Raw genomic sequence first — 17,380 nt, forward strand, 5'->3', positions numbered from 1 at the left:
ATGCAGACACAAATAAATATATGAATACAAAGTGTATTTATTTCCTAAGGCATTTTCATATGTACGCACTCATTTATTATGTATTATAGTGAACGGCGAGGTTGAGTAGCTTGCACTAAACGGGTATCGAAGGCATGAAAACCGGCCGCTAGCTATCCAACACCAACAGAGTTAACTCGCTTGGTGGAGATGCTAACATTTAAGTAACCCAGATGAACCTCGTGAACCAACGTCTCTGTTTATTTTATAAGGTCGTCTGAGATGGATTTACCGACGGCGTTGAAGGAATGCTCTACAGCGCTGGACTTCTTCCTCAACAACAGATTCGCCGACGCACTGGATATCCTCAAGCCCTGGTAGGCCCCCCTTCTTTTACTGGGACTTGATCCTCCTTTGTCATCAGTCCATACATTGTAGGCCTGAGAGAACAGTCAAATATATATATGTTCTATCTTTATGAAGGTTAAGTGTTCTGTCTTTTTGTCTTCTCTCTTCGTCCTCAGGAAGGACCAGAGTATGTACCATGCCACGGGCTACAGCAGCATCCTGCTCATGCAGGCGGGCATGACCTTTGACCCCAATGACATGGACATAGCCACGGCAGCCCTGAAGGACTCACTACATACATGCCAGAAGTATGATTGGGTTTCCTCATTCAAGTTCATGAAAATGCCTAGAATCTCTCCCACTGCTGCTGAGAGTAACTCAACTGAATACAACTGTAGCCAACTCATTGATACACCAACAAGTGCCCATGGCATAGAGGATGAACCAGTTTATCTTATGTCTTAAACCTTCAGACTAAGGCGGAGGCGGAGAAGTGCGTTTGCCAAGAATGAGAAGTTCAAGATTCAAAGATTCAAAGATTCAAAGTGTTTACTGAGAGACTTGACATGTTTACATTTGGGAGTCCACACTGAAAAGGGACTGTATTACCCATAACGCTTAGCGGAAACTTTCATAGCTCAAAACACCAATGTTCCAATACATAACACTGGATACACGAGTTATCCCTTTTCATAGGGAGTTATAATTTTTTCCCATTGCTCCATTAATCTTGAATTGAAGTAGTAGTAGAATGCTACATCATTGTGATCTTGCACATCATTGCCAGGATGACACGGTTTACACGTTCTTGTTTTCTCATGAACGCAGGTTTCGCAGAAGGACGACCGTCGTCGAGGCCATCACCAACATGTGGTACAAACAGACACTTGACAACCTGACAGAAGGTGAGACGAAGAATCCCATCTCTGTTTCGTCTTGTGGTTATCAGTCTGGTAAACGATACTGTGTCTGAGTAGCCTTGTGGAAACAGCCTCCTAAGTTTAGTCAGTCCTATTTCTGTGGAACTCACACAGACGGCATGTTTTAGGCTTACAAACAGAATGTCCATGAGATCTATCACCATGTTCACATACAACATTGTGTGTGTGTGTGTGTGTGTGTGATGTCCTAAATGCCGCGGCTGCAGAGGAGATGCATGCAGAGCTGTGCTATGCCGAGGTTCTCCTGCAGAAGGCAGCACTCACCTTCCTGGACGAGAGCATGATCAGCTTCATCAAAGGCGGGATCAAAATCCGCAACAGCTATCAGATCTACAAGTAAGTCATCTTTGGGACGCTGCCAACTCCTATTAAGTGCACTTTGATGAAGTGCATACTCAGTGCAATACAGTTTCCAGTTCTAATGGATTTACATAGCCTACTGATTGCAGCTGGTAAACTTAATTGTTTGGTTTACTAATAGGTGATACCAATATAATAAAGATTTGATGCAGTTATATTCAAGCAGATTTGAGTCTCAAATATTATCCAAACCTGTTAACCCAAGACTGTTATGGTAAGTTTGTACTCCAAATATCTAATATAAAATGTAATCTTCCTCTTGACCAGGGAATGCCAAGTCATGTCCAACCTGACCAAGTACATGGAGGATCCAGGCAGCTCACACACTCACTTCAGGGGAGGGGTCAATATGGGAATCGGGTCATTTAACCTGGTAAGGGGGTTTTGTGTTTGTACCCTCTTTTTTTTATCAATTCCTTATATTATTTGTATAGCTTTTTTATTTATTGTATTTACATTTTTACAGAAACAATTTATTCACACATTTCGTATGTTTTAGTGATTCGGTATGCATTACCTGTGAGGCACGAGATGGCAAAACAGATCATTGTCAAACTGTTTCTCACCTCTTCTTGTATTGACCATGCGTCTGTAACGAAGGGGAAAGGGTATATTGTTTGGTGCATCTGGCACCATCGTTGAGTGGTTCTGACAGAGATGAGAGGTCAAAGTTGACGGTGTTGTGATTGATGTTTTCCTCCTATCAGATGCTGTCTCTTCTGCCAAGCAAGGTCCTCCGGCTGATGGAGTTCATAGGCTTCTCAGGGGACCGGGTGAGTGCAGCGCTGGTCACTCAACAATACTCTCAAAGACCTTGCCAGGTCTGTGGTCACATTGCAAAGTGTCACACACACACACGGATGTGGATGGATTGCAAGAGCCCTATAGAGAAGAGAATGTTTATTTCCCCCTAAAAGGGATTATAGGTCTGAAGGTATTAATTCAAGATTCAAGATGGTTTTATTGTCATATGCACAACAGTTACAGAGCAATCGCTGGCAATGAAATTCTTAAGTCTTGGGCTCCTCCAACAGTGCAATAAGAAGTGTAAATAATAAAAATAAAGAAACAACAACAATAACAATATTTACCTAAATACAAAACTAAATAAATGTAAATGTAAAATGTAAAAAGACGTTTTTATCCAGATGTCGACTGGTATAAAGTGGCATTTTATAGTGGCATGTTATAAAGTGGCATCACATAAGTATGGTGTTATAAGTCAGTCATTTCCTTATGATTTTATGTTGAGAAATGTGAGTGTTGGGCAATGATTGGGATGTCCCCCCTTCCATCCTGTAGGAGGTCGGTCTGTCTGAGCTAAAGGAGGGAGCATCCAGCAACAGCCTGCGCTCCATCCTCAGCACCCTGACTCTGCTCATGTTCCACCTCTACATCACGGTCATACTGGGTAAGACACACACAGACCACTTTGGCTACTGCATTCAAGGATGCGTGTGTGTGTGGTTTCTGGCGATTTCTAATGCCCTGATTTGGTGAAAAGGATGAGCTGCTCCCTTCCAGATCAATCAACCATCATGCACTTTAGCTCTGGTTTGCCTCCCTCTTGTGGTTGGTTTTAGTATTTGCACCTCAGGTGTGAATGGCTGTAGAATTACAAAACCAAACAAACCTGAACAAACCTGTGTTCCATCCCCATCAGGAACAGGTGAGGGGAACCTGGTTGAGGCAGAAGCCCTGCTGGAGCCCTATATTGACAAGTTCCCCAACGTAAGTGAATGGCCTCCAATCCCAGCAATGCACTGTCGCAATAAAGCCAATTAATTTCTAGAGACCGTTGTCCCCTTTCCAATTGTGTGTGTGTGTTCTCTCTCTCTAGGGGGCACTCATTCTCTTCTACATTGCCAGGATTGCTTTGCTCAAAGGAAACTTTACATTTGTGAGTAGTCATGTCCCTTTCAATATATATAAGTCATCAGCCATTGTGCCATATACTGTAAGAACCAAACTGTGTGTTTTTTCCCCAGGCTCAGGAGAAGTTCCTTGCGTGCATCGCGGCGCAGCAAGAGTGGCGTCAGATCCACCATCTTTGTTACTGGGAGCTGATGTGGTCCTACTGCTTTGAGCAAAACTGGACCAAGGCCTACCACTACTCAAACCTGCTCTGCAAGGAGAGCAAGTGGTCCCAGGTGCAGTAGCTGTCAAACCTCCAACACCACCATGATGTACACTACATTCACTCTGAGAAGACACTTCTTGATCAGTGCTATTTGAATAAAGATTATTATGACAATGATATTTCATTGTTGTATTAATGTGTCTCCCCCCCCGGCAGGCTGGATACGTGTCCCAGAAGGCTTCCATCCTGAGCATGATGTCAGAGGAGGAGGTGAGGGAGACTGGGGAGAATGTGGAGGAGTTGTTCAGGTGAGCTGGAAAGTGTAAATTAATGCTAGACCATTATAGAATATATACAGTACGGATTAACTTTATTGACAATCTCCCCCCCCCCCCCCCCCCCATTGTTTTTACCCCATTGTTTTTACCACACCCTGGGCTAAGACTGGTCGTAAATGGGTAACTGATTTCAGTGATCTGACTGGTTTTCACAGGAAGGTGGATAGCCTCAGGTTGAGGTTTGCAGGGAAGTCCATCCCAACAGAGAAGTTTGCGGCCAAGAAGGCCCAGCGCTACTCCTCCTCCACCCCTGCTAAGCTGGTCATCCCTGCTCTGGTGAACACACACACTTTTATCAGACTCATTCATTACCATTCAACACAATTCAATTCAAAGTTTATTTGTACATTTGTAGGAACATCACTGAAGATGCATCCAGAGGCATCAGTAGATGCATGTACACGGTCATTATATAGCATACAGGGTACTCAATGTGACAAAATGCTTGCAGCAAGCTAGCTCTTTAACAATGTAATGCAATATAATAATAATAATAATAATAAAAATATATAATGTGGCAATTGTATAGCAGCAGAACACAACACAGTATTGGGTGTGTGTGAGTGTAAAAAGTGATATGTGCAACAACAGTACTGCATTTACACACAGAATGTTTTTTGTTTTTATCAGTTTTCCTATGCCAGTCCATTCCATGAAATGTGAAATATTGCCCTTGAGGTTTAATACGGCTTCTTCTGTTTGACGACAGGAAATGATGTACGTGTGGAACGGATTCGCCATCGTTGGCAAGAGGCCAGAGCTGACGGAGGACATCCTGGCCACCATCAAGAAAGCGGAGGAGCAGCTGAACAATGACCCTCGTGAGTTTTTTTTTTTTTCCCCTCCTCCTACAAGTTTCTTTAGCCATAACGTATTGAATTGATCAGAATTATATCAACTAGAAGGGCATTGTCAGTAAGGCTACATGCAACAATAGTCACATCCAAACAGTACCCACAACACACATGAGCCTCTCACATTGTAAAAGACCCCATCCCGGTAGAACAGCATCAGTTTCTTTTTAAAATACGGAATAAACAGCTATATGAAATAATCCACCGTGTCCCAGTCAATATGGGTGTTGGGATGCAATCCCTCTTCTTTTTTAGGAGGGAACAACTTTTAAACCACACAATAGTGAATACATAAGTGACCAAATACTTATTTTCCTCTATCCCCCAGATCCATCTGTTTATCACGTGGATGACGGTTGTGTTGTCCAGCTGCTGAAGGGCCTGTGTCTGAGAAACCTGGACCGTCTGGAACAGGCCGAGCTCTGCTTCCAGCACGTCATCTCCAGGTGAGGGCTGGGGAGGGGGGGGGGGCGGGGGTCGTCGTCAACGGTTACAATACAACTTAACTTGTCCCCTGAGGACTTCAGTAGTACATCAGTATCACAGAGGGATGTGCAGTATAAACAGACAATATAAAAGACCAATGTGTGTACAAGTGAAAGTGTATGTGTCGACTAAGACTGGTGATGTGAACAGAATGTTGTTGTTTTTTTACAGAGAATGCGATATCAAGTTTGACAACTACCTGGTACCATATAGCACATATGAACTGGGCCTGCTTTACAAGCAGCAGGGAGACTATGAGAAGGCTATCACACACATCGAAAAAGCAAAGTAAGTCTGGCAACTTTTGTTTTGAGTTAATTGCATTTGATCAGGGTTGCCCAAAGACTCTTTAGGCTGTAAAATGTAGATAATTGACTTTTTAGGGGGCATTGTCAATGTGGGTCCCCCCTAAAAATTAGGGCAGGGGCCCTGATTTATGTGCAAGCTCCCCCCACCCCCCCAACTCCCTTGTAATTCGAAATCTGCATGTAATGTTATATGCCCATGATAATATTATCCCAATATCATTGTGCAGGATGAACTACAGTGACTATAACATGGAGTCGAGGCTGCACTTCCGGATCCACGCGTCCCTCAACAGCATGGGCACCTTCTTGGCCAAACCTCACCCCCAGTGCAAAGCGGCTTGAGGACCCCAGAAGCAATGTTACCTTATGAATAAAGGAGAATTGTGCTGTTATTGTAAATATAACCTTGAGGGTGTACAACCACTTTTTGCACTGAATAAATTCTCCTCAGCAATTCAATGCTTTTTTTTTTTGTGCATGAGGGGAAGTTGAGTGCACACTCCTGTCTGAAGGGTGGAGAATCTGAAGACAAGTGAGGATGTCAGGAGCCTCAATTGAGGTCGTCTGGGCCCCATTCCCAAAATGCAATATGGATATAGAGTAGCCTGAACACTGTACACTTATTCTGAATTTGGCCCCTATTCCCTACCCCAAACCACTGCTGTAGGAATTAAAGGATTGTGCTAGGTGCCATCGAGGTGCAATTTTTTGGTGCAATCCTGCAGTTCAGGAACCTGTAGAGTCAAAGTTGGAATTCAGAAGTAGTGTGAAATAATAATTAAAAAAAACATATTCTAAAGTTGTGGAAAGAGATGATAAGTTTTACTTTATGATTGTCTATTTTGTGTGTTAAATGTGTGTCTGTTGTGTATGTCTGTTATGATGTTTGTTACACAATTTGTCATTGTGTTGTACAACCCTTTATGATACAAATTTTAGTATTACAAATAAACTGAATCAGATTTCCTGTTAATGTATGTATTATTTGCATTCCCGTACTCTTGACCTGAATGTGATTATACTTTGTGTCAAAATAAGATTACATTTTTGAAGCCAGTCATACTGTAAGCACCTAGCTTTGTTTTTATCCTACGGGGATTCAGATTGTTATGTACAGGTTAGATATATTATTTCTGTATGCCTAGTACAGCTGTTTCATCATATCCATCGATCACTGCCCTACACCATCCATATCATATGCAGATTCGACAATCTAGTAATGTATTACACAGTGGCACACTCGAAATACTGCTGGCAGATGATTATTCTCTGCGGTTTGAAGTTTGATCCCATTTATCGATGTGTTTCTATCTATCCTAGCGAAACAATAACATTGTCAACACATTACAGTTGGTGTCGATGACCGGTGAGGAAAGTGCTCCCGAGAAAGCTCAGTTGTCTCTGTTGTATTTTGCGGTGTGTGTGCGAAGCGTCAGCTGAGCCGGGGGGAGGAAGAGGAAGAAACATGGAAGGGAACAGAGACGAAGCAGAAAAATGTATAAATATTGCTACTAAGGCCCTCGAAGCAGGCGATAAAGAAAAGGCGTTTAAATTTTTAAACAAAGCAGAAAAGCTCTTCCCAACCAACAAAGCGAAAGGTAAGGATTTTTTTGTTGATTAGCCTGGCTAACAAGGTGGCTATATGGGGAGCTAGTGTCAAACCACTGACCGAGCTGTCATCCAACCCGATGCTGCTGTTGGGCCAAGATAGCCAGCTAACTAGACCATCTCATCTGTACAGGAGTGATCACCAGCACCCCCAATAAACACATACTTGTTGAAAGATCGGCATGTCGCTAATAATGTTAATGTCAAGTACAGTGCGTTGTTACCGCGACGAATAACAGAAAGTGCCTGTTTATCCTTCTTCATCGAGTGATGTTTTGACGCTAGCTAGCTAGCTAGCGAGCTAGTTGTTTCGCAGGCAATTTGGTCCGATGGTGGAACATGTCACCATCCTCACCTTAGCTTGTGTAGCTCAAGGTTTTACTATCAATCTTATTGTCTTGTCTACGAAGAATCGGAACATGTCATTTTACATTGATTTGTTGTCACTTCGCTAATGTGTTATCTACGCTAGCCTGCTATGCTGACTATAATGTAATGGACATTATTCTGGCCAGCTTGTTACTAGGCCAAAGTCAGTCGGATTTGGAGCACTTTGAGTTTGTGCTCCGCCGGTGATTGTGCAACTCATATAGGGTGTGATTATAGCTGCCTACAATTATCTTTTTATGACACATTATTTATTTATTTTCACATTTGCAAATTGTGCTTGCAAGCATCGCAAACCGACATCGTTTCGCTGTAATGCTGAGTTGATCCTTTTGAAAGTCCCCTTTTTTAATCTGACTGCCCTTGCAATTGACACAGATTTAAGCTCTGTGGTTGTATTGATATATGATCTAGAAACAGCCACCCCATAATGAAGTTCACAGCCACCATGATGTATTTTGTCATTCATAGCTTGTCTCTTTTTCAAGTGTGTTGTCAGTAACGGTATACTTAATGTTGTGAGTGAATCGTGTGCTCGTGATGGACTGCCTGCATTATATTCCATCTTGCATTCCATCTACGGATTTATTAGAATTTCTTAAATGGTGTGACATTGACGGAACGTGTTGAATTCTGATCGGTTGATTTTGTTGTAAAATGTCCATAACCTTAGTTTTCTAGTCTATACATCTTATAGCCTAGAAAGGATTCTAACACTTGGGTATACATTAGATCATATGCGTAAACTGGGCACCATCTTAACATCTGAAAGCATGTGTCTCTCACACATACAGTTAAACATTAGCAGCCTCTACATTCACATGAAACTCTGGTTAAAGTGTGATCATTCCTACTGGAGAGACATCAGTTGATAGCATTCACTACTCTCAACCATGGGTTTGTGCTGTAGAAGGGGATTTGGAGTGGAAATAGGTGCCCATAGGTGCTGCTGTCCCAATCTTTACCCTTCTGGCCCATATTTGCACGTGTTCATTCCCCCTCATGGATTTAAAACAGAAAAGACTGGTAAAAGTAATATGGCAGAATCTCTCCCCAGCCAACGCTTGCACCAATCCAACGCTTTTGAATGCATGAGGGGGAGGTGAACCAGTGCACACTTAAGCCAGAGCGATCGAGAATGGAATCGTTGTCAGGGATTCCACCCAACGCGACGAGTGGAGGGAACCGGAGCACGTTAGGAAGAAGTAAGGGAGAGAACCAGGCGTGCCTGCCCAAGCTACACCCCACCTCAATCCCTTAATGAAATGATTGACCCAATGCTGAGCGGAGCGTAGTAGAGCATTAGCTAGGCCTAATCTAGGGTCACTGGGTCTGATCGGGGGGAAAAAACCAGAGCACTTGATCGATTAACTGTATTTCTTTGTTTCCACATTTGTTTCCAGATGTTTTTATATGAATGGAATCTTTTTAGCGAATATGACTCAGGCCTGTTTGGAAATTCAAGGAGCCGGAAGACGATGCAGCCTAGGGGCGAGTAACAAAAACAAGCGTCCCTCTTCAGTCTCTTCTTAACCCATTAGTTCTTCAGCCATGAAGATGAGCTCTGGCCCAGCTGTCAGTGTTCTCCCTTTGTGTGTCTGTGTTCAGCATAGTGCTCTGCTCCATTATCTGTCCATTTAGCTCCTAAAAGAAGGGCAGATGTATGCCGTACGGGCTTTAAGTGCACGGTGTGTGTGCGTGTCAGAGGGTAAGGAATGGACCGGCCCACACACAGACAGAGGAAGGGCTAAGCTGCTAGTCTGCTGCGGGGGTCATGGGTAGACAGCCTGACACAGTGGGCTTTGTGCTGAGGGGGGAACACTTACTGGGCTGTTACACCACGCGCGGAAAATCGACGTCTGTGATATCGAGTCGATAGACTCCTATTGTAGTCATTGTGACCTGCTAGGCTTCATCGCTGCACTCATAGTGTGGTCATATCATAGAAACATTGATCATGGTCATACATGAACTATATCCAATAGTGGTCCCTGTGTGAAAAAAGAACCCATACACCGAAATTACAGTCCTCTATATTTGGATATGGAGGATGAACCCCAACTCGAAGTTGTTGAACAACAAGTTCAACGTTCAGCGGAAATATTGTCAGGGTGTGTTTCAGAGGAATGCGGGTCCAGCCTATGACTCTCGGAGAAGCCTAGACGTACTAATGCCCTCTTAGGTTGTATAGTTACTTGTCTAAGTGCAATGTTCTCCACCCCCCCACCCCCCTCCCGCGCCCCCCCCCCCCCCTCCACCCCACCCCACCCCACCCCACCCCACCCCACCCCACCCCGCAGGCTTTTTGGACGCGTTATCAAGGAACGGAAGCTCGGCAGGGAATGGAGCGTACTGCAGGAGGCCCACAGACAGCTCAGAGGGCACCAGGGCCCGGACGGCAGGGGGGGGCCAGGAGAGCGGAGCAGGGGAGCCCGCCAAGGTGTTCACCAAGGACCAGGTGGAGGGTGTGCAGAGGTCAGCTGGTATCTCTCTCTTTTTTTTTTTCCTTTTTTTTTTTTCCTTCTTCTTCTCACGTTTTTTTCTCCACTATCTTTATCTCTTTCGAAGTGTCTTGTTTTCTCTCTTTTGCCTGGCTGCCATATGGTCCTCTGTCCCAGTTCTCGTGTGTGGGTGGGTGTGTGTGTGTGTCTGTCTGTCTGTGTGTCTATCTGTGTGTGTTTGTGTCTGGTTGTGCATTGCTATGCAGAGAGTAGGGCCAGGTTCAGCCCTGGTTGGTTCTCTCTCGCTACCATAGAACTGAAATATGTCTGCTTGACCCATTTAAGTGTTTGGTTTTCATGTGGTCAAACACATTTAAGTCAGAGAGTGGCGGTTACTAAAATTCCCCTCCTCTTTCTTAGCTACCTGATTTTCCTGTCTTGCATGTGTAACAGTAAACAGATGAGGCCTCTTATCACACCATCACCGGCTTTCCTCATGAATGTCCTTTACAAGAATCTAGGCTACCTAATCCCACGTGAGCATGCTCTCTCTGAACACACACACACACCTAAACACACACACACACACACACACACACACACACACACACACGGATATCGCCTCGTAGTAGTACTCTCATCAGGATAACAATTGGCATTCCAAAAACACGCTTGTCCACTTTGTCATTCCTCGTCCCAAGGTGGAGACAAAACACTAAGTGATTAGTTGGCCGTTCTGATTAATCCCTCGTTTCAGTATTTCTCACCTAAAGACCCCCCCAGCCTGTGCCTTATGGTGGGGGTGGGTGTGGGGGGTGGGGGGGGTCTGGAAGCCTTGTCCTCTACTTCGACTATGGATTATACCGTATAAAGCCCCGTGTAGGTAACAGTCCTCCAGGACCGGATCGACGGCCATCTTGGTTTGAGAGGGACACGTACACAGGGGCTCTCGGAGAGAGAAGATTCTAGATGAGAGAGACTTCTCAGTGCCCCTTCCACGGAGTACGAGCTGAGAGAGACTTCTAGACCCATCTCCTCGGAGTGTGTCGCTGTGTTGCATCACGGCTGTCTCCCCCCCCCGTGGGGCTCCGTGGCCGTCTGGGAGCTCAGAGCGTCTCCCTGTTTACTCTCGTTGCTAATAACTCATGCCTCATACACCTTTGTACTCCCCTCGCGCGATGCGATTGGCTGCTGGAGCTGATGTATAGGTTCGTGCCTCTTTTGGAACATTCTTACGTGGCGTTAATTATTCCTCTCGTCGAGCCACAGTAGCACTTTTTAATCTCCTAGGCCCCACTGTGGCATGCTAAACGCAAAGCACCTCTGCCCGACATAGGAAGCTCAGTATTTCAGTGCTGAGTCGACTTCTAAGCAGGCCTGTATGTGCAGTGTTTTCTTTGCCAATAAAGAGTGTACATTTTTATTATTAAGCCACTATTGTTGTTATTATTATACCCTATACAGAGCCATCTGAGTTGCACCGGTCTGGTCTGGTTACGCTGGTCTGGTCAGCCTTGGTAAGGATAGTGTGAGCAAGACAGCGTAGTAGGTTCGGGTCGGCCCTGTACTGTGTAAAACCGCCTATGACTGTGAGAGGCCATGTTTGAGGCCTGTGTTGTATATCTGCTGCTGAAAATGAATTTCCCCTTGGGGATTAATAAAGCTCTCTCTCTCTCTTTCTCTCTCCCCTGCTTGACAGAGATGCTAGGGTAATATGTTGTGGAGGTGGGCTCTGGGCAGAGATGGAACTGTTTCTCTCTCTCTCTCTCTCTCTCTCTCTCTCTCCTCTGTTTAACAGAGATACTAGGGTAATATGTTGCGGTGGTGGGGTCTGGGCAGAGATGGAACCGTGTTTCGTGGGGAGGCTGTTGAGGCCTGTAATTGTGTGCTAAATGAGGACACTCTCCGTCCGCAGTGTTCCGCACACCCAGCCATCGCTATGGGAACCTCTGGGACTTGGCAGCTGGCCAAATGGAGAGAGAGAGAGAGAAAGAAAGAGAGAGAGAGAAACAAAAGAGTTGTAAAACGTCTCGCTGTGGTAACAACAACACTGTGTGGTAGGCTTTACCAAGTGGCCGTTCCATTGTAGAGAGCATAAGGCAGAGTTAGGCTACCGTATTTGCTCTGATGAAGACCGGCTGTGTTTTTAACATACTGTACACCAAGCAATGAAGGGCTTCACCCAACCGTGAAGGCAGCGCTGTCAAAGTCAAGTCACACGGTACAGTGATGATACCGCGTATTTCAAGGGGAAAAGAGTTGGGTTTTTTTAATCGATGAGAAAGGCCAAGGAAGGCGAACGTCGCAAAAAAAAAAAAAAAACCTGCATTCGTTTGACTGCGGCTGTAATGATTTAAAATTCAAACTGTAACAGCGAGTGCTCATCGGAGAGATGACACATTTGCGATCATCCTATTTGTGTAACAGTCGGACTGGTGTTTCAAATGATTCCCTCATTGGTTGTGGTCTGGGGACAGGCACCTCCAGGATTGCAGATCACGCAACTCTGGCCAGTGTGTTGCATTTGAACTCTCTCACCCTCACTCCCCTCCTTCGGTGGTAATTTGCCCCCTGGTGGTTTCAAAGGGAGTTCCAGGAACTTGGCTGTTGTTCAGAACCAAACATGCTTGTATAGAAACACCTGTGAAATGAAGCTATAGGCCAATATGTTTAGCGTCTGCGGTTTTCTCTGTTGTTCTTGGACAAGGTTGAACGGTGTTTCGTGTTTATTGATACAAGACCAGCTGTGTAGACCACAAATATACGCAAACGCTGTCTCATTTCCTTGTAGGATATCTCTTGTTGGACCAAGGTGAAGTGTTTTCCATTGTTCTTGGTGACTCAGAGCTGATCTCTCTCTCCGTAGGATAAAACGGTGTAAGGATTACTATGAAGTGTTGGGCACCAGTAAGGAAGCCAATGAAGAGGACCTGAAGAAAGCCTACAGGAAACTCGCCCTCAAGTTCCACCCCGACAAGAACCACGCCCCCGGAGCGACAGAGGCCTTCAAAAGTAATACAGAATTATGCAAACATGTTTGATTGGGTGTCTGTGCTGTCAATCACTTCTGTTCATATACACATACACACACACACACACACACACACACACACACAGAAAAAACACCCTAGGTCTAGCATACTGATGTGACCGTTCATCAAACAAATACACACACACACACACACACACAAACGGGGATTCCCCCTCAGGAGGTTTGCACTTACCTTCGGAACGTTTGGCAATCAGCTTTAAATCAGGAATGGGAAAAGAGGGTTCTGTACGTCTTTGTTTTTTTCCCCGTGATTTGGCTTTGACGTTTCTGTTGTTGTGGCTGTTCCAGAGATTGGCAACGCATACTCCGTGCTCAGCAACCCGGACAAGAGGAAGCAGTATGACCTCACGGGAGGGGAGGAGCCTACCAGCCCCGGCCACGCCCACGGCCAAGGGTTCGACTTCCACAGGGGCTTCGAGGCGGACATCACTCCAGAGGACCTCTTCAACATGTTCTTCGGAGGAGGCTTCCCCTCTTGTAAGAGACAGACACACACACACACACACACACACACACACACACACACACACACATCAACCAAAAAGGCAGTAGACAGCTGCCTTAAAGGCTATATCTCCCATTAGGGGCCCAGATAAATTCCATGTACGACTAGTATCTAATCGTATCTTTCTCTAAAACATACATTTCAATAAATTCCAGTTTTATATCACAGTTTTTCAGAGCAACCTTGTCGAAAGGTCCTCATTCTATATCCTCCTGTAATTCACCAAGGAAAAGGTGATTTATTTCAAGTATCACAGCTCCCCACCTCACCTGCTGTCCTGAGCTGGGATCTGAACGACCTAATTAGCTTGGCATAACAGCTATTCCAGTTTAGGATGTCACGACCTCTGACCTGATAGTGCACTCTCTATCACACCCATCTTTAACCTACAGTCAACATTATTCAGAACGTTAAAAAAACACAAAAGAATGATGACATGCTATGTTTAATAAGTCTTCGCAGAGTCAATAACAGTGTTGGCGAATAACTCTTCTCCCTTCAGCGAGCGCACACACGTTCACCAATGGCAGAGCACGTTACAGCCAACAGACGGACCAGAGGCGCGAGAGAGCGGAGGAGAGGGGAGACGTATGTTCTTCTTCTTTTTTATTTATTATTATTATTATTATTTTTTATAAATATATTTTAGGGCATTTCTGCTTTATTGGGATAGAGATAGTAGAGATTGACAGGAAGGACGGGTGAGAGAGAGGAGGGATGACACGCAGGATATGTCGATGGTCGGAATCGAACCAGGGACCTTGCGATGATATGGTTTGCGCCTTAGTGTGCTACGCCACTGAGCGCCCCGGGACTATATTCTTCTGATGTATTTAGTACTTTTATTAGGACAGACAAGGAGGAGGGAGAGGGGGAGGGAGAGAGAGAGGGAGAGAGAGAGAGAGAGAGAGAGGGAGAGAGAGAGAGAGCCGTAAAACCATCACCCCCCTCCTGCTATTGATGTTCTAGCCTTCAGCCCCCGTAGCCATAGGAACCTGATGGGGAGTGATTGATTTTCCTCTGATATCCTCTCGTTCCATAATAATGTTTGCTGCTGTTGTTCTGATGAGCGATGATCTCCACTCCCCTCAGAGAGAGAGAAAGACACACACACACACACACACACACACACACTGGGGGACTGAGTACTAGGGGGACTGTGTGTACATACTGTACTGTTGGAGAGATTAGATTGTACTTTATTGTCTGCTTGTGCAGAAATGTGCTTGGTGTGTTTCTGAGTAGCCTATAACCATGGCCTACATGGTCTGAAGTCACCAATAGCAGCATCAGTCCCTGCTGCTCGGTGGATTGATGTTTGTCAGTCTGAGTGAGTGTGAGAGTGAGATCACCTCAGGTCTGTTATCCCCCCCAGGCCCTCCATCTCTCTCTCTCTCTCTCTCTCTCTCTCTCTCTCCTCCGTGAACGAGGCTGGGGGATTGGGTCTAGTCCCAGCAGCAGATTGCAGTCTCTAATTTAGTGAAGGACACAACTGTCAGAGGGTCTGATTGGGATTTAGGCAGACACAAATAGCTCCAATTAATTCCAGTGTCCTGTGTGATGTTGGGAAAGTGCAAAGTCATTCCCAGTAGAAAGTTGAAGCACGTTACGTTTCTTTTTTTATATCGAATACAGTATGTACTATATAGAATGATGTTGAATGTACATGTATATTTTTGTAGTATTGTCTATGATATTCTAATGCATCCAGTGTCATTAGTATTGAATATCGTACATTCATTATTGGATATGTGTTTTGATGATGTCATGTTAGTGGCTGTGGGTAAATATAGTGTTGTGTTTGTTCTAGTGTGTTGATGATGGAATGTTGATGTGTGTGTGTGTGTGTGTGTTGTCGTCCAGGGTGGGTTCTCCATGTTTATCCAGCTGATGCCCATTGTGGTGCTGATCCTGGTGTCCATCCTGAGCCAGCTGATGGTGTCCACTCCCCCCTACAGCCTGTACTCCAGACCGTATGTACACACACACACACACACACACACACACATACACACACATGGACTGATGCACAGGAAATGCACTCGTTGTTGTTGTTTTTTTCCCTCTACTGAATGTACTGTGCAAATGGCAAATAAACTTGAACAGACACACACACACGTCAGTATCTATCTGTTCCCATGGCGGTCCTGGGTAGCCTGCCTGATGTCTGTCCTCTCTCCTGCCCCCTCAGGTCCACGGGGCAGACAGTGAAGCGGCAGACAGAGAACCTGCATGTGGATTATTACGTCAACAGAGACTTCAAATCGGAGTACAAGGGCTCGGCCATGCTGAAGATAGAGAAGAACGTGGAGGAGGATTACGTGTCTAACGTCAGGAATAACTGCTGGAAGGAGAGGCAGACGAGTAAGTGTCCCACTAGCCAGAAAACCAGCTCCAATGATTTTTGAAATAAGTGATTTTTGAAATGTATTGCAGTATAATACACGCATCCCCTCACCACGATGTCTCGTGAGTTGTTTTATTTCCTTTGCCTCCGGTACCAAAGCGTTCTCTACGTCTTAACGGTGCCTTCGGTTGATGTGGTGTAATACTCACTCACTCACTCGCTCACTGACTGACCGGCTGACTGACTTCTCTCTCTCTCTGTGTCTCTCTGCTTCTCTTTCTTAGAAACAGACCTGCAATACGCGGCGAAGGTCTACAGGGATGACAGACTCCGCAAGAAAGCTGAGCTGATGACCATGGATAACTGCAGGGAGCTGGACAGATTAAACAACCTGTTCAGAGGAGGATGAGCCTAAAGACATCGGACGCTTTTAGAAGAAATGAAGATATATATATATATATAAATATATATATGAATAGATTATATGTATGTATGTAAATGTTTTTTTAAGAAAAGAAAAAAACCCATGAAGAGAGAGGGATGAAGAAGGAAAAAAATAAGAGTTGAAAAAAACAAAACAGCATTAGCCTTATTGTGGAAGTTGTCCCTCTTCTCCCACCCTCCTCCTCCTCCCCCTCCTCACCCTCCAACTTCACCCCTCCTCCCCCTCCCCCTCCCCATGACCCCTGGGGATTGCCTTGCTGCATCTCAATGAACCAACTGAACAATAGTCAACCTTCCAAAAACACTTGTGAACACCACGACCTCTTTCTCTTTCTCTCTTTTTTTTTTAATTTTAATTTTTTTATTTTGCTTGTCTTTTTGTGTTTTCCGGGAAATAAGAAGCCACTCTGGAAATGAACACTTGACTGTAAAAAGCAGAAAGCAGCAGTTGCCCCTGGTTCTCGTCGAGTAGTGAGGCCAAGCGCTCTGCTCTGCTTGAGCAAAATCACAATCTTCTTCTTCCTTAGATTAAAAAACGACTCCACCTCTGCTTGACTGAAAAAAAACATCCATTAAGACTTATAATGTAGTAGGTTCATCAGGAGATGCTGCCCTCCTTCCAGTTCCACTGCTAGTGTCTTGAAGAACCCAGCGAATGCTCCCTCCCTATCTAGTCTCACACCACAGAACTCAGAGTGGAGTTCCATGGACCTCGTAAGAACAGTTCCTGGAGTTGAAGATATACTGTATGACTAAGTCTCATGACTAGAGAACATTTTGTCGGTCTCTCTCTGAAATGTGAAGTTGGAAGCTACCTACACTGAAGGATAGACATCTGAGCTGTTGTAATTCATTCATCAAGTTGTTGTACATTTTTAATTTTGAATGTTTGAAGTTATGGA

At 44.8% G+C, this 17,380-nt stretch overlaps 2 protein-coding genes across 2 annotated transcripts; both read left to right on the forward strand.

Moving 5' to 3' along the window:
- Positions 1-261: 261 nt before the first annotated feature.
- On the forward strand, positions 262-6,036 carry LOC310820921 (tetratricopeptide repeat protein 39B-like; the record flags this gene model as incomplete). Its single annotated transcript, XM_083692762.1, has 16 exons — positions 262-356; positions 504-635; positions 1,156-1,232; positions 1,475-1,604; positions 1,896-2,001; positions 2,336-2,401; positions 2,931-3,039; positions 3,292-3,359; positions 3,469-3,528; positions 3,617-3,778; positions 3,925-4,016; positions 4,202-4,322; positions 4,756-4,867; positions 5,229-5,346; positions 5,558-5,674; positions 5,922-6,036. The coding sequence occupies 16 exons, from the start codon at positions 262-264 to the stop codon at positions 6,034-6,036; spliced, it is 1,680 nt and encodes a 559-aa protein (XP_083548888.1).
- A 1,096-nt stretch (positions 6,037-7,132) lies between these two features.
- Positions 7,133-17,359, forward strand: dnajb14 (DnaJ heat shock protein family (Hsp40) member B14). Its single transcript, XM_083693053.1, has 8 exons — positions 7,133-7,292; positions 9,990-10,164; positions 12,997-13,142; positions 13,471-13,659; positions 14,190-14,275; positions 15,551-15,660; positions 15,879-16,051; positions 16,319-17,359. Exons 1-8 carry the CDS (start codon positions 7,160-7,162, stop codon positions 16,441-16,443), a joined length of 1,137 nt encoding a protein of 378 aa, XP_083549179.1. The 5' UTR covers positions 7,133-7,159; the 3' UTR covers positions 16,444-17,359.
- Positions 17,360-17,380: the final 21 nt, after the last annotated feature.

The sequence above is a fragment of the Argentina silus genome (genome assembly GCF_951799395.1).
Source record: "Argentina silus genome assembly, chromosome: 21".
NCBI classification, from domain to species: Eukaryota; Metazoa; Chordata; class Actinopteri; order Argentiniformes; family Argentinidae; genus Argentina; species Argentina silus.